This window comes from Prionailurus viverrinus, chromosome D4 (genome assembly GCF_022837055.1).
Source record: "Prionailurus viverrinus isolate Anna chromosome D4, UM_Priviv_1.0, whole genome shotgun sequence".
NCBI lineage: Eukaryota > Metazoa > Chordata > Mammalia > Carnivora > Felidae > Prionailurus > Prionailurus viverrinus.
In genome coordinates this window covers 90673109-90690905 of record NC_062573.1, presented here as the reverse complement: position 1 = coordinate 90690905, position 17797 = coordinate 90673109, and the positions used below count along the sequence as shown (strand labels likewise).

Sequence of the window (17797 nt, the reverse complement as noted above, 5' to 3'; positions counted from 1 at the left end):
AACCAGGTTGGCTCAGCCTCTCTCCTTCCTGCATTCCATCATAAGCCCCCTAATGGATCTCCCCAGGGCCACCCTGGGCACTCCAAGCTGTTCTCTGCTCTGTAGGCAGAAGGTCTTTCCAGTACCAATCTGACCATGTCCTAACCTCTGCTTACAGGCCTTCACTGGCTTCCATTACTCTTGGGTTTCAGGTCAGCTCCTTAACTGGCCTCCACTAAGGGCCTGCATGATCCCTGCCTCACACCATTCTCTCTCATCCCCACATCCCAGCCACACTGGGACACTCTCTCTACCACAGGCTCTTGGCACATGCTCTTCTAAGTGGCTGGAATGCCCTTGTCCTTCCCCTTCATTCCACCCCAACCCCATCCCATGCACACACATTCCTCCCCCGGTGAATTCAAATCTCAGCTCAGTCTTTGTTTTACCCAAGTAGGATTCCCTGACTCCCATCTGTCCGAAGCCTCCCTTTAGATGCACCAGAAGCTTCTCCTCCTTGGCTGTCACCACATTTGAAAGTTCACATTTATCCACAATGTTTTGACTAATGCTCATCTGCCTGATTAGATTGTAAGGTTCCACAGAGTAATGATCATGTCAAATTTGGTTCATCAATCTCTCTCTAATGCCTACCCCAGTGCCAGGCACGTATATTGGAAATTCAGTAAATGCTAAGGTATTTGTTGACTAAAACAAAAGATGGATGGGTGAGTGGACGGGTGGATGGATGGATGGATGGATGGATGAATAGCTCTGTGGAAGGTAAAAAGAAGCATGTTGTGGAATCTGTCCTCCAGGAGAACTGTAGATAGTCAGTGACCCAAATTAGTTATGCTTAAATACCAACAAGGCAAAGGTACCATAGATGGCCCAAGACTGTATGTGATTATTTATCCTATGAGTGATCCACACCACATGCCGTTTCCACATCCTCATCAAGATGCCGGCCTCAAGTTCAACATGAAGGACGCCACTCTACTGATTGCCTCGTTCTCCCTACCACAACCGACGGAGCACGGACCAGGACCTAATTCCAAAGCAGTCACAAAGTCCTAACCCCCAGAACCTCAAAGTGTGACCTGATTTGGCCATAGGGTCATTGCAAAGGTAATTCATTAAGATGAGGTCATAATGGAGTGGGCTCCCCAAAGCAACATGACTGGTATCCTTATAAAAAGGGGAAATGTGGACATAGACACGTATGCAGGGAGAATGCCGTGTGAAGATGGAGACAGAGAGAGGCCTGGGACAGATCCTTTCCTCCAAGCTCCCAGAAGGAACCAGCCAACAACACCTGGATCTCCCATGTCCAGCCTCCAGGAATGAGGAAGATAAACTTGGGAATCTGAGCCACCCACATTGCGTTGCGGTCAATTGTTCTCACAGCCCTAGCCAACTAAAGCAGAGGGCAAAATCACCAGACCCGAGGACGACCAGAGAAGTCACGATGGGGCAGGTGGATGCGGGCCGGGCACCACAGGAGCTTCTGGTGGCAAAGGAGGGTGACAAAGCAGGGTCAGCTGCTACAGAAAGAGTGCGGCGTTCCCATTGGGAAGGACGCAGCGAACAGGCTGGGAGGGGGGGATCTTAGCTCAGCAAAGAAAAACAGCCTACACCCAAATAGAAGCATCAGGGCTGACTGTGCCCTGCGGCAGGCAGTCCTGAGCTGCCCAGACCTGGCCGAGGCTGGCCCACGTGTGGCTTCAAACGTATTCTCCCCCCGCAGGCTTTGTGCATTGATAAATTCATTACGTTATTAGGCAGCGTCTTCTTTATATTTAGATGAATCACCACATAATGATCACCTTGCCTGATTTAGATGGTGTCATTTTCAGAAATTATGGTTTAGACCCATCTTCCCTTCCCCCTCCCCCTCGGCCCTCCCTGGATTATTCCTGAGGAAGAAACCAATTAATAGTAGCTTGACTGTTGTAATGCAGCCCCCGCTGTACAATGTAGCAATGCCTAATGGAGTTTTAATTTCCCCATGGTGAGTCAATATTTGCTTTAAGAAAGAAAAATGTCACCATAAACCACTGCCCCAAATGAATTTGGTAGCACAGAGGGTGAGAGAGTCTTCTTTTTTAGGTAAACAGCAACGGGATAGTGGATAGGGGGGCGGGGGGGGGGGGTAGGGGGGTGTGTGTGCGGATCTCACTCTTCACAAATAGGGTTGCCTGTGGTTTTTGCTGTTCCTTCAGACGGTGGCACTTATTAAATATTTTGCTTTGCAAATGCAGATAACTGTCAGAGACTCACCCACAGCTTAAAGGGGCCCGAAACAGAGTCATTATAATATAGACGAGGAACAATTTATTCCAGCCCATTAATAACTTGTGGGGAGCAGGAAGGCGAATAAACTATCAGGCGTCCCTCTTTGATGACATTACGGGGCCCTTCTCGTGTCCCTCCCGACCGGGGCGGTGTGTGGAAACCCGGATCCTACTTTTTAAGAAATGGATTCGCCTCTTCGAGGATCACGTGAGGAAATAAAGTTCTGCGACCCTCCCTCTCATAATAAGTCTGTCCAAAAATGATGCTGCTCATTCCGTTGAAAGATAGTTTCATTTCCCTACTCAAAATTGGTATGAAAAATTTGCCTTGCCAAATGAACATTGTATACTGAACTTGTCAAATCCTTTCTCCTGACACAAATAAAAGATAACATTGGGTGGCAGCGTGTAAAACAGCCCTGACAAGATAGCAGAGGGAAGACAAAGAAATATACATATTTTGATTCTCGCTGTTTTGGAAGCTGGGGCTGGGGGTGGGCGCCGGGCGGGATGACTGCCCAGCTTGTGAATGCTTCAGGTAACGATCGAACAAGTCACTTTCATGTAGATTTTCAATGGTATAATGACCCTGTTTCCAATTAGCCAAAACATGACACAATTTCAACTTTTATGGCGGCAAAAGCTGCCAGGGAGAAGACCAGCTGAGTGACAACACTCTTCATTCAAAAGTTTACGGGTGCACCGTGGGGCTGTAATTACCAGCTCGAACACAGTGGGAAATTATTCCTAGCGTGTTTAAAAATAAATAAGGTAAATGATCACCCTTTCATTAGATCTGTACTCCATACCATATAAGTGACTTTTTTTTTTTCCCATTAAAATTGTTGATTGAAGGCCGTTAGCTGTTTATCAGCTCAAAATTACATTTCTGCTCTCTCAGGGGCTGCTGCCGCTAAGAATCACACTCGGCGCCTAGTTAGGAACAAGAAAAGACTCCTAAAACTGCAATTTCAGGGGGAAAAAAAAAAACCACAAGCAAGAAACCCAGATTGCACCTCTGAGTCCCCAAAGGCATGACGCTTCTTTGTTCTGCTAAGAATAATTAACCTCAATCTCAGCTCGGGGTCCCTAGATTGATTATCATAGTCATTTAAATACTGTAATCTCATTTTCAGCATTGGGGGGAGGAGGGGGAGAGAGGGGGAGCGAGGCTAGAGAGAGAAAGAGCAAGGCTGGGAGGGAAGGAGAAAACAGAATAAATTATCTGACAAAGGGACGCGGGCCTTTCTGCTCACAGAGCCTATTTCGGATCCTTCCACTTGATTGGAAGAGTTGATGAAGTTTAAATGAAGCAGAATTAGAACCTCAGGCCGCTGAGTATTGACGCCCGCTCCGTGAGAATGTGCAATTCAATAGCCCCGGCTTCGGCGGCAAACAACAGAGAGACCTAAATGGTGTAATCTTCAATCGAATCTAACATCCACACTGACAAGGCAAGGTAATGAGTTAGGCCAGATCAGGCCTGTTGGTTAAAGAAATTAATCCCTCCCGCCGCCCTGAAGGGTTTTGATGCCTATTGTGTGGGCCCCTGTCCCAGTCTATCTAAATGCTAACTAACTGGGAGGGTGAGCCGGACTGTGCTTTTTTTCATTGCTGCCGCTAATCTGATAACAATTTGCTCTCCCTGATTAGGGAGGCGGGGAGGGGGCGGGGGTGATGGGTGGGAGCGGAGGAGGGGCACCTTCCCTTTGAAAGAGGGGAGGCCGTTGGGCTCAGCCGGGAAGGCAGTTGTGTCCCCAGCCTCGAAAGCGCCCCAGCCAGCAGGTAGACGCACACGACTAGAACAACCTAAACTCTAGACTTCCGTGGGAAACCAGGTGTCCGCACGCCTTTTCTCCTTGAAACCATTCGTGCACCCCAAGTGCAGGCTCCTGATGTCCCAATCAGGCGCCACATCCCTCGCGCTCTGTGGCCTCCGCGTGGGGCTTACTCCAGACGTCCCCCCCCAAACACACCCAAGCTCGAGGTATCCCATTTCCCCCCCTCGTCGGGCTGTGCCTACATCTAAAATGACTCTCCCTCCTCCAGGCCCGGCCCCCACCGAATGCGGCCCAGTCCTGAGGGTGCTCCAGGCCCGGGACCCTCTCCTCTTGCTAACCAACTGTTAAGGGTCTCGTGCACCTTACTGGGTTCTGTCACGGGCGGCCACTTCCTGGCATGTGGGCAGATGCTCAACGGGACGGCGCTCCTCCCGCCCCCGGATGATGCTGACCCTTTGGATCAATGTAGATTCGATGATGACCGTGAACAGGATTCTTCTCTCCATCGGGACAAAGGAGGGTCGGGGTTGGGGGGGGGGGGGACTCCCACAGGGCTGCAGCGCCAGCCCCTGCTCCCCCATATACCCTCTGTGTGACCTCGGGCGTGTTCCTGAGTCTGTCTGAGCTCAAAAGTTCAGTGACCTTGCAGAGCTGAGTATGTAAGAGGCTGGCACTTGGCAGGTACTCAAACTGTGGCACTAATCGTCACCGAGTTCTGATTTGCGCAACGGTCATGACCACGGGCCGCAGCGACACAGCCCTGGCTCGAAGCCCGGCTCCTCCTCGAATTCACTGGGTGACTTCGCGCAGCTCGTGTAACCTCCTGAAGCCTCAGCTTCCCCATCTGTAAGATGGGAGGACGGCAGTCCTGTCTCCTAGGACTGACTGTTGCAGAGATTTCAAGGAGACGGTGGCTGAGAAGGGCCAGCACAGTGCCTGGCACGCAGTGGGCTCTGTGGAGGGCGGCTGCTGTCAGCCGGCCCAGCTGGCCAGATGGGGCTGCACCCAGAAGCTTCCTGGGAACCCAGACGCCGGGCCTCAGCCTCCTGACGCTCCCGCTCTGGGAGAAAAAGTCAGGCCCGCGAGCATCCTGCCAGGCGATTCGGGGGACGATCCACAGAAAGAAGCAAGCAGCCGCCTAAGAAAAGACAGAGCCTTCAGAAACGCCAGACAGGCACGTTCCTTTTAGAAGGGAAGTTTCTGAAAGACTCGCTCAAACCTCCGAATTTATGCCCACTGGGCGCCTACAGAGAGAGCAAAATCTTCAGTGACAGTTTATGAAGGTTCTGGAGGCAGCCGTGAAGCCCGGTACTCGCCCCTGAGGGACCCTGGGTGTCACTCCAGCAGGTTTCCTCAAAGGGCTCGGTGAAAACTTGGAGCGTGACAGGCTGGGGGGGCTTGTTTAACTTGAAAAACGTAAACAAATCGCAGTCACTAACCCTCGCCATTGCCCGAGCGTCCAAACGTGGGGCCTGGCAGGGGGCGCGTCGATGGGGCCTTTCCAGCAGCTTCCACAGCAGGGAGGGCGCCCACGGCTTCCCCCAGGAGAACCACAGCACCCCCAGCGGGGCTCACCCCTGATGTGTCCCCATCAGCGCTGGCGCCTTGACCCCGCTGTTGATTTGGGGGCCTGCCTCTCAGCCCAGAGATCTGTTCTCTGTGCCATTTATTTCCACTTACTTTGGCCCCTGAGGTTCTCACGGCCCCCTCAAGGCCGGACTGGCACCTAACAGCCCCTCCAGAAACATTCTGCAGGTGGTCCAATAAGCAAATGGAAGGTAAGCAAATGGAAGGGTAATTCTCGGGAAACCCACTTGGGTGTGCAGGACCCGAGGCCTAGATTCTCCCAAGGTTTCAGGGTCACCAAGAGCATGCAGGACACCTGGGCACCAAGAGCATCGGTCCCTGTGGTCCTGGGGCCTGGTCCAGGAGAAGTGTGAGATGCTTAGAGAATGAACGAATGCACGAACAAATGACATGTAACCTGGCAGGGACCTGAGGACGCTCAGATCTGGTCACCATTGCATCCCCCCCCCTCCACCCCGCCGTGGGCCCCTCCAACATGCCATCCCTCTTCCTAGAACGCTTGCTCTCCCCCAGTCAAAGCGGATTCACCCTGAACCTAATGAAGCTTCCTTGCACGTGGCCCCTTCCAAGGCTTTGGACTTAATTTCCAACATTATTTATCTGTTTAACTTTTATTTTGAGAGAGAGAGCGCGAGCGTGAGTCAGGGAGGGGCAGAGAGAGAGAGAGAGAGGGAGACAGAGAATCCCAAGCAGGCTCCACACTGTCAGCACGGAGCCCGAAGTGGGGCTCGAACTCACGAACCATGAGATCGTGACCTGAGCCGAAGACAGACGCTTAACCGACTGAGCCACCCAGGCGCCCCATTTACCTGCTTCTTACAGAGGGTTCTCAAAACTGCATAAGCTGTAGGCCCTACAACACCTAGATCCACCTGTGACCCCCCCCCCCCCGCCCCCACTCCAGCTCCCTACACACACTTCCCAATCCTTGTGTCGGGCCCTGTGGCCTGGGAGGAGCTCCCTTGCCTCCCCCCAGCCAGGTGCTGCCCTCAGCCCTGAGCGAGGATCCCGTCCGTGCATCTGTCCCACTCCACTGTCTGTTTTTATGGCAGTGTCTGCTCATCAGATTAGAAGCTGAGGGCAAAGCCCACAGACAGGTCAGTTTACCCCCACGTCCTGGGTGCCCAGCTCTGGGCCGGGGGCGCCGCAGGTCCTCAAAAGCGTCTCTTAATTCGAGCAGTGAGTGAATGAATGGATGCATGTATGTCCCGCTCCTGTCCTGATGGCGTCCACAGGATCGCACAGTTGTTCCTTCTTAACGAAGACACTTTGCCCACCTCGGACTCTTGTCTGTGCCTTTGCGCAGGCCAGCCCCCCTCCGGGTGGCCCTCCTCCCCCACCGCCCACTGGCGTCCGACCCGTGCCACGGCCCCAGGCCAGGTGCATGAGGTCTGCAGGCTGCCCTGGCGTTCCAACACCGCTCCTGCCTCCCCTCCGAAATATGGCCCCTCTGGCCCCTCCTCCCCTCTCCTTGGCCTTTAGTAACTTTGACTTGGCGGTAGCCTGCAGAGGCCGGCTCTCCCCTGATCCAGACCAGCTGCTTGGAAAGGAATCCTTAAACCACCTGTGTTTCCACCCGTGGCTTGTGCACTTGCCGGGACTTACTAAGTCTTTGCTCAGGGACGGATGGGTCCGTTAACAGTCTCAAATACGTACTAGAAAATAAGCAAATAAGCAGGCAAGCCAATGGCTCTGTTCTGAAAGACCTGCCGGGGGGCAGAGGGGTGCTATGAAGACAGTGGTACATAACGGGGACATTAAGACAAGACGGCACTTGAACGTGGCAAGACAGACAAACGCACTGCTTCCTAGTAACGTTGCGCGACCAAGCTGCCCAGCGGATTTTCTAATTCCCTTCATTGAAATGTTACAGCCTAAAGATCTCTCTCCGGGGGCCCAGCTGGCTCTGTCCGTGGGGCGAGCAAGTCCTGAGCTTGGGGTTGGGGGTTCGAGCCTCACATTGGGTGTAGAGATTACTTAACAATAAAATCTAAAAAAAAAGGGGGGGGGGCGCCTGGGTGGCTCAGTTGATTAAGTGTCTGACTTCAGCTCAGGTCATGATCTTGCGGTTCGTAGGTTCAAGCCCCGCGTCGGGCTCTGTGCTGACAGCTGAGAGCCTGGAGCCTGCTTCAGATTCTGTGTCTCCCTCTTCTCTGGGACCCTCGCCAACTCACGCTCAGTTTCTCTCTCTCAAAAATAAACAAACATTAAAAAAATTTTTTTAAGAGGCACCTGGGTGGTTCAGTCAGTTGAGCATCCGACTTCAGCTCAGGTCACGATCTCACGGTTCGTGAGTTCAAGCCCCGCGTCGGGCTCTGTGCTGACAGCTCAGAGTCTGGAGCCTGCTTTGGATCCTGTGTCTCCCTCTCTCTCTCTGCCCCTCCCCCACTCACACTCTGTCTCTCTCTGTGTCTCTGTCTCAAAAATAAACATTAAAAATTTCTTTTTAAAAAATCAAAGGAAGCTTAAAAAATTTTTTTCATAATAAATAATCTAAAAATAAAAAGAGATCACCCCTCTCAACACGTCCTTGGGCCCCCACTGCCGGCAGTGGGGGGGAGGGGTTTTGTGCTGTGGCATCCGAGATCACGAGGGCCTTTCCTCTGGTACTGAGATGCGGCTTAGACATAATGACCGGCCATCTAGCCGAGCTGTAGCCTTTCACTAATACCGGGCCCTGGAATCAAAGACTTTCCAGATCTCTACTTTCGTCCCTCTGGACAAACACAAGAGATTTTGATCCACACAAAGAAATTTATCTTGTACGCTTCTGGGCTCATTGGTTTCCCAAATATGTATTGTTTGGTTCGTATAAAAGATCAAAAATCCTTCTTTTGGGCTCATTATGTGTTTTCCACGATGCCTTTGGCCGGCCGCGCTCCACCCTACCCCATGTGCTACGCGTGGTGACCTTTCTGCTCATTGACCCACGTGAGTCCGTTTCTTGACCGACCACTGATGTGCCTATAAATTCTTGGGTGGAAAAATACAGCTGATTTCTTTATAAAGCACATGTATTTGCTTCCCTAGAATGCTAAACTTAGTGCCACAATGAGAGCGTAGGGGCCATGCTGGGGCTCTGGCCCACCACGACCTTGATTTCTGGTGTACCAGATCCATCCCGTTTAAAATCCCACATGACTTCTAAGGCGCCTGGGTGGCTCAGTGGGTTAAGTGTCCGACTCTTGATTGCAGCTCAGGTCATGATCTCACGGTTCGCGGATCGGGTCCCAAGTCGGGCTCTGTGCTGAAAGTGTGGAGCCTGCTTGGGATTCTCTCTCCCTCTCTCTCTCTCTCTCTCTCTCTGCCCCTCCCCTGCTCATGCTCGCTCTTTGTCTCAAAATAAAGAAATAAACATTTTTAGAAATCCCACATGAGTTCATGCTGAGAAAAACCAAACCAGGGGCTCCCGGGTGGCTCAGTTGGCGAAGCGTCCGACTTCGGCTCAGGTCATGATCTCGCGGTTCGTGGGTTCGAGCCCCGCGTCGGGCTCTGTGCTGACGGCTCGGAGCCTGGAGCCTGCTTGGGATTCCGTGTCTCCTTCTCTCTCTCGGACAGACGCTTAACCGACTGAGCCACCCAGGCGCCCCTGACATACAACGTTATATTGATTTCAGGCGTACAACGTAGTGATCTGACAATTACGTACGGCACACAACGTTTACAACGTACGCTAAAATCAACCAAACCACGGTGTGATTATGACTGGTGCATTCGCTGGTTTTTGCCTGACCAGCCAGAAGGTTCTGAAGCGGGAGCAACGGCCCAGCTGATGGGTCTGAGGCTGAGCAGAGCCCGGCTCCCAGGGGCCGTGGCAGAGTGCTTATGTACACCGTCCTACACAAATGGATTTGCCCAGCTGGAGAGCCTGGAAGGATCTGTGCTTGGTTATAATCCCTCCCTATCTGTGACACATCGACCTCCGTTCCAGCACAGACACAGAACTGATACCCCTCAAACTCATCAGTTCAGTAGCTGATGAGTGGTCTCCAGGGTTAGCATTTCACATAGAGCACGTTTCACTGAGTTCCTTCAGTTTTTTAATTATACTTCTTAAGCAGTTGAAGATGTATTTCCTTTTATTTTTTTTAAGTTTATCCGTTTATTATTTCTGAGAGACGGAGCGCAAGCAGGGGAGAGGCAGAGAGAGAGGGAGACACAGAATCCCAAGCAGGCTCCAGGCACTGAGCTGTCAGCACAGAGCCCGACGCGGGGCTCGAACCCACGAACTGCGAGATCATGACCTGAGCCGAAGTCGGATGCTTAACCAACTGAGCCACCCAGGCGCTCCAAAGATGCATTTTTCTTAAGAAGAGTGTGACCCAGCCCTTTTATGGGGACTCCCATGCTTTGAGAGGCCACTGAACAGCTTGAAAACCACTGCAATAGAAAACAGGGATTTGAAATCGCGTCCGCCAGTTGTAAATCAAGAACGTGTCTTTCAAATAAAGGAGAAGCGGCCTTAATTACACAATGAACAACACTTGAACCTGGAAGGTTCTGGAAGGTCCCGGAAGCGACTGCTGAACTCAGAGTTCCTCCCGGGGGAGTGGCCTTCCCACCGTGCTGCAGGGTTCTGAGGGCCACACAACCAGAAGGTGGCCGAGTCCAAACCTGAGGGAACCCCGATTCTGAGAGTCTATCTGCATTAATGTGTTAGAACCAAAGCACTCCTTTTCCAGAGGGACAGAGGAAGGTGGGCTCCTCCCTCAGGGCAGCTGCCCCAGGCCGTGGTGAAAAGCCTAGGAGGGAGGAACTTGCCTGGCTTTCTGAAAAGCCCACAGGTTTGAGCAGATAGACGGGCTTACTGCCTCAACTCCTGCCCACCAAACCGTATCAGTGGGCACTGGGAGGGGGGAAGCTTTTAAAAAGAAGAAGAAAGTATAAAGGACCAAGAGAGACAGAAACCTACGGCTTACCCTAGAGAAATGAACCCTACCTACTGGCCAGCCGAGAGGGGCCGTTAGGATGCGCAGTTCATTTCTCAGCACCCCCCCCCCATCCCCGCCAATGTTTTATTTTCACCTGTTACATCCTAATCGAATGTAAAAGGATTTGAGCGATCAGAGGTACATTCCCTACAACAGGTAAAGCCGAACGTAACATGTTCCGATTTTACTCAAACGTAATAAAAAGACTGACCCACGCTGGGATATTTGTACAACTGTGTTTGTCTGCCTGCCTTCTTTGCGTATGCATTTATGCTCACCAGCATCAATATTTATTAGAGATGTTAAGCCATTAGTGGGCATGGTGTGGTTGCCTAATTTTGTAGAGCATCCAATTTGAACACACTGGCTCTCAACAAATGCTTCCTCGTGACGGTAACGATAACGATGCCAGCAGCGGGGCCTGGTCTCATAAACCAGAACTCCCCTTGGGGTGGAAACCTTTGAACACTTCGGATCTCAAGAAGGTGAAATCATTTGGCCCCAGAGGGCTGAATTTTTCCTAGTCTGCCCCTGATCAGAATGTAACTCCCCCCACTTCAAGGTCCAGCTCCAGGTTCTGGTCCTTCACTAAGCCCACCGAGTCCTGCTCAGCGTTTCCTCGCCCTAAATCTGAACCCCCTGGCTGGTGCCTTTCACTTGAAAGTTACAAGGAGGGACTCCATGACTTTCTTTATCCGATTAGGCATGTGTTTGCCTGCGTGTGTGTGTGTGTGTGTGTGTGCGTGTGCGCAGTAATATGTATATAAGCAATACACACGTATATACATATATACATATGCACATATATATACATATATACAATATATATATGCAACATACGTATATACAAACATATACAATATACACATATACACTCCACCTCCCCAGCTAAATAGTTAACTCTCCTTGTGGTTTGTGGTCAGGGCAAGGGTGGAGTCCTGAACCTGTTTCTATGCCCCCTCAAGACAGTTTAGGATGGTCCTGGTCACTTAGTAAACATTCAATAAACACTTCTTGGCTAGCCACAAATCCTGAGAAATCAGTAGAGCTCACATGGGAAGGAATCTTGAGGAAAATGCTATTGGAATCAGGCTCGTTGGCGGACCATTGTTGACTGCCTGCGGTGTGGATGTAACCAGTCTGGGTTGCCGTGAATTAACTGATTGTGTAATGTGGCCAAAAGGACATGGGGCTGGAAGTCCAGAGACACGAATCTCATCCCACCTCTGTGACCAGGTCAGAGGGCACCTTGGATGAGTCTCTTTCTCTCTCTGGGCCTTCACATCCTCAAAAAAAAAAAAAAAAAAAAAAAAAATTGGACTAGATGTCTGTAAGCCTCCCTCCAGCCCCAAACGATGTGATCTTATGACTCTATTTTACAAATGCATGCACTTCTTATTTGTGACATAAACCCCCACAGAAAAACAAAGTCAGTAATAAATTATGAAAAAATCGGGTGCCATGATCAGTTGCACTTTCCAAGGGTGCTCAACTGAATAAATTCCACCCCTGTACGTTGCCTGCCTCTCCAGGGCAACAGAAGATTCAAGGCTGTCAGTGGAGCAAACCCAGCAGTCTCTCCCTATAATTGTATTGACAGGATATCAGCTCAGTTCCGATGGCAGGCAGGGTGCACCCTGACAGGTTCTGTGAAGGAGCCTTGAAGGCTATTGTAGCAGGATTCTATGTTGAGTCACAGAATTCTGGGGGAAATGGGAATCAAGCAGAAAGAAGCTGGGTTCTTTCTCTGTTTAATTTTATTCCTCCCGGAGAGTCACATTTGAAGGAAGACTGGCGAACCGCACGTCACTTTGTACAATAGAGTAGAAGCCCTCTCTAATGGAAAATATTTAACTCTTTTCTTGTGGCCACATAAAACACCCAGTTGATTCATTCGGTCCCACTAATAACCAGTGGGCTTGATTTTAAATGAGGCAAGTAGTTGTTGAGCATTTGTAGATAAAATACCTGCTTGGATGTCTGCGTTTTTTCACTTTTCACTTGGTTACTGCGGCATCTTGCAGACATGTTCTTGAATAACTGATGCGTATACGTCCTGGCAAATTCCATGCGTGTGAAATAGCAGTGTTGGGTTTGTTCAGGCAGTGTGTCTGCATTTTAAATTAAACAAATCCTGATCGTATTCACTGGAGAAAACAATTTGAGCAACAACCCCCCCCCAATATGGTGGAATAAACAACTATTTCTAAGGTGGTATATTTTTCGATATAGATGCAACCTTCAGCTTCTGACTTAGACAAGACCAAAATATACTCCCATTGCACTCATCCTCTTAAAGACAACCTTGGGAGAGGGCACTCCCACCTCTGCCACACACAAGAAGGCGCGCTCTCATGCGGGGGTCCGCAAACGTGCCCCTGTGACTCTGGCATACCGCCAAGAAGAAATCCACAAGCCGAGCCTCAAAACACAGCAACATATGTTAAAAAATAGTTTTTCAAGACTCCATAGTCTGGAATACTTTCAGTTTCCTTAGCTTTAAAGCCAAGAATCCCAAAGTTTTTTCATAATTTAAATTCCGTTCAGGGGCACCTGGGTGGCTCAGTCGGTTAAGTGTCCGACTTCGGCTCAGGTCATGATCTCACGGTTCATGGGTTCAAGCCCCACGTCGGGCTCTGTGCTCACAGCTCAGAGCTTGGGAGCCTGCTTCAGATTCATAGTCTCTCAAAAATAAATAAACCTTTAAAATAAATAAATATTGTTTAAATATAAGAAGCTGTTTGGAGTGGTAAAAGAATGCTGGGCTGGGGGCCAGGGAACACAGATTCTAACCCGGGCTCTGCCAGAACCTTGGGCAGAGGGCCCACCACAGATGGCCCCAGTGTACCCATTTGTAAGGAGGGGCCTGGAAAAGGTAATGGTCAAGTTTCCTCATTGCTCTCAAAGGTCTCTGCAACTTTTACTTAGGTCAGGTTTTGGTCGAAAATCTTGGAGAGGGTGGCAAATATCGAAATGTGGACCCAACCTCAACTGCTGAAGAAAGTAGCTCATAGCCCATCAAGAACCAGAGGGAGGAAAGTAAGAAGAAAAGGCTAGCTGTCCCTGACCCGAGAAGAGCGGGGCACGATCACCAGTGACGTCCCTGCCGCTCCGGCTGAGTCACCACTGGCCAGGACAGTCCGGCTCTTCCTCTCCTGCCTTGAAGGCAGGACACCCAGCCGTGGGTCAGTAATCTCCTGCACGTTTGCCAACCCCGAAGTTCAGGTCCGGGAAGGAATCAGTGACCGGATTCGTTGTGGAAGCTGTTCAGCTAGTGCCATCCAGAGGCCAAAATACTGTCCTTCTCGATATACGGGGTGAGCAAAAGGAAAAGATGGAGGGGGGATTTTTACTCATCTGCGTATATTATATATATGGGTGTGCATATGTATGATACACATATATGCATGTGTGCATATGTGCATATATATACACATAAACGCGTACGTGTAATACATGTGTTTAGATACATATACCTATAGGTATGTGTGTGTATACATGTGTGTGTGTGCATATACAGTGGCCTCTTGGACAAGGCAGAGGGTTAGGGGTGATGACCCCCCAGCAGTCAAAGCTCTACCAAAGCTTTTTTGTAAGTAAGCTCTACACCCAAGGTAGGGCTTGAACTCATGACCATGAGATCAAGAGTGGCACACTCTACCGACTGGGCCAGCCAGGTGGGACCACTGTAACGTCTGACTCCCCCCAAACCTAACGACTAACAGCCTACTGTTGGGCAGAAGCTTTGTAGCCCACAGTCAATTAACACATATTTTGCATGTTATACGTACTATATACTGTATTCTTTTTTTTTAATTGTTTTTATTTCTTTTTGAGACAGAGAGAGACAGAGCACGAGCAGGGGAGGGGCAGAGAGAGAGGGAGACACAGAATCCGAAGCAGGCTCCAGGCTCTGAGCCGTGAGCACAGAGCCGGACGCGGGGCTGGAACCCACGAACTGGGAGATCAGGACCTGAGCCGAAGTCGGACGTTTAACCGACTGAGCCACCCGGGCGCCGCTATGTACTGTATTCTTACAATAAAGTAAAGTAGAGAAAGGAAAATGTTATTAACAGAATCATAAGGAAGAGGAAAAAAAGCATTTATGGTACTGCACTGTGTTGATTTTTTAAAATCTGCATATAACTGGGCCGGCATAAGATCAGATTTGCATTGTTCAAAGGTCAACCGTATATATAGCTTGGGGTGGGCATCGCACACTCCTAATTCACCGTGGAGAACACTGCTAACTTCATAATGCCGTTTATTTTATATGTAAGGAGAGTGGGGTTGGCCCACTAGTACCTGCCTGGGTGAAAGCAGCGATCTAACACCCAAGCAGCTGATCAGAGGCGGAGGACTTGATTCTCCCCTTGATCCCAGAATGGTGAGCCCCATGTGTCCACCGAGAGCGGCTCTTCTCACCGAGAGGTAAGTAAAGGACTTTGTTCCACTTTGGTGGGGGTGCTAAGGGTCCATACTAAGTGTAAGGGTGCCGGTGTCATAAGCCCCCCGAGAGGGTGGGGGGTGGCCCACGAGAATAGATTGGGGAACACAAGAGGAGAGGGTCAGTGCTTTCGCAGGAGGCAATGAATTCAGCTAATTCTAGCGCGGCGGTTAAGAAAGCCCAGGTTTCCCGTACCAAAAAGCAGAAAACAACAGCAAAAACCTCTGGGCTCTAATGAGCTCCTGGCGTTCAGATACAACGTTACTGAATCCATGGTTACCACCTGCGCCTTCCACTTCCGGCACCCGGGAACTAGGCGCATTTTTGAAAGCACACTGCCCTCCAGTGGCACGAGATAGACTTGCTCCCTGACCGGCTCCCCGCGCCCCCCCCCCCCCCCCCCCCCCGGTGCCAAACTTCAACTCGACTTTTCCTGTGGCCCTGGCAAGGATGCCCCTCCAGCGTTGGGTGATCACCAGTCCCCAAACCTCTGAACTGAGAGGGTGTGCAATAAGAGGGGAGGCGACCTGGTTAGAAACCGCAGCTCCCTCCCTCGTTCCGGCCTGCGAGTCCCCCCAGGGCAGATTTTCGCGCTCTCTTCTCCTACGGTTGTAGTTCTGGGTAAGAAGAGTATGATTGGGTGAAAATTAACTTGTGAAGTGATGCTTCCAGGGGAGACACAGAACGCTCGCCGCACTGTGGCAGCCCAGGCGTGCAGGGGAAAGGGGGAGGCGGCAGCCCGGCAGGTGGCGAGTAAGGACACAGTCTGGGTGCGCGTTCCCTGTGTGTCACCCTGTGGGTTCACCGGCAGGCTCCCGGGTAAACAGCAGCAGCCAACACCGCGGGCTCACTGGGTGTCAGGCGCTGGGCAGGGACCACCCTGTGGAACTTTCTCAACCACTCCCTTTAATGAGCGCCATTATCATCCCACTTCGAGGATGAGGAAACTGAGGCGCAGAGAGGCGACGCGACCTGCCCGGGACCGCACAGGGGTCCAGGTGTGTCTGGACCAGAGCGGGAGCTACCCACCCGGCGCTCGGACCCCGGCCGCGGGGGGCCAGGGCTCGGCGGTGGAAATCCCGGCAGCGTGGGTGCCCAGCGAGGGGGCGAGCGCGGAGGGGTGGCGGCGGGGGTGGGGGGCGGCTCACCTTGACGATGAGCGGGTTCTGAAACATGGAATCCCGCACGACCCCCAGCCTCTCGTTCTCCATGCCCGGCCGGATGTCGGCCACGGTCAGGGGCCGCCGCGGGGGCGGGCAGATCTGGCTGACCGTGCGGCGCACCGGCTGCTTCTTCTTCCGTCGCCTGGGGTCCTGGCGGGAGCTCTGGGCCTCTGGCATCCTGAGGTCGCGGGGTGCCGACCCGCTGGCTGGGTCCGGCGCGCTGCCCTGTGGGCTGGCGGGCGCGGAGGTCCGACGCGCCCGACGCCGGTCCCGGACCGCACCATCCGGCCCCGGGGTGGTTCCCGGACGCCCGGCCCTCTCCGGAGGGGGGCGCGCCCACCTCGCGCCGACCGACTCTCGCAGGGAGCCCTAAAGCCCTCCATAAGCCCCTCTGGGTCCTCAGAGCGACTTCCGGGCACTGCGCTGCGGATTGGGAAAGGAGAGAAGATCAAGACCACCCCTTGAGGAAGAATGGGACGGTCTGTCTCCATGGCGACGGGACGCCAACGGCCGCGGAGCTGCCTGGCTTGGTTTTCTTTCAGGAAACTATTGGTGGCCACCAAAGTGCACCTGCTTCGAGTTTTCTTAGATAGGAGAAAACCCCAAGAATCGCCACTAGGTTGTGTCCAAAGCGACGGGGCTCTAGAAGTCCGTTTATACTTGACTTCCAAAACGAAGATACCTGCCTCCACCCTCCCCACTCCGTTCATATCTGGTCCCATTCTCCTCCCCTTTCCACACGCACGCGCGCGCGCGCGCGCGCGCGCGCACACACACACACACACACACACACACACACACACAGGCATAGAGCGCTAAATTTTTCATGATGAAATAGAGATCTGCATTCCAGGCTTGATGTTACTGCTAATCCAATTGGGCGATATCGAATTAGTCACCCTCTTGGGTCCTCGGTTTTTTCCCCTGTGAAATGGGCGGGAGAGGAAAGTCGAGTGTTGAATGAGCTCAGTGGTATCCAACCTTGTGCAACAGAATGGAGGGAGGCTGAGAAATTCAGATTCACTGAAACAGAGTACCTGGAAATGGGATCTGGGAATGGACTGTTTTTACATTTTGAAAAAAGAGTTTCTCAGTTTCAACTGAAAAGTTGAAGAGAGAATACAGTAAAAACCCATATAGATTTCACCTAGGTTCACCATCCACAGACACACATTGCTGAATCATTTTGAAAATATCTGTTGTCAGTATCCTATGTGACCCTAAATACTTCAACATGTATCATGTTGTATCATCAACATGATACTTCAACATGTATCTGCTGCCGAAGAATTCTCATACATTACTACAATGTCATTATCACGTCCATGGATCTTAATATGATACAACAGTGGCACCTGAAGCCCTTGAGGTCTGTATGCCAAGTTGAGAATCTGCACTTTTTAAAAGCCTCCCAGGAGATTGGCACAGTGCTTTTGGAACCACTGGCCCGGATGATCTCTAGTCTGCCTTCTAGTTCCAGCTTTTTATGGGTTCATTCACCCCCATCATCTTCATTGAATGTTGCAAATACCAACAAGACTCTGGGTAAGAATGTTCACCAGGAGCAATTTGCACCAACAGCAGACTTGCTCTTCAAGGCCTTACACACCAACAG

General features: G+C 51.4%; 1 protein-coding gene across 3 annotated transcripts in view; it reads right to left on the bottom strand.

The window, feature by feature from the left end:
* CFAP77 (cilia and flagella associated protein 77) overlaps positions 1–16428 on the bottom strand; it is a 131612-nt gene extending 115184 nt beyond the window's left edge. For all 3 annotated transcript variants that reach the window (XR_007146561.1, XM_047831517.1, XM_047831516.1), the window contains exon 1: positions 16168–16428. Coding sequence is in view for 2 of the 3 variants with exons in the window: in XM_047831517.1 (XP_047687473.1) it covers positions 16168–16359 (192 nt within the window). In the remaining variant the exon portion in view is untranslated. The remainder of the gene's footprint in view (positions 1–16167) is intronic.
* Positions 16429–17797: the final 1369 nt, after the last annotated feature.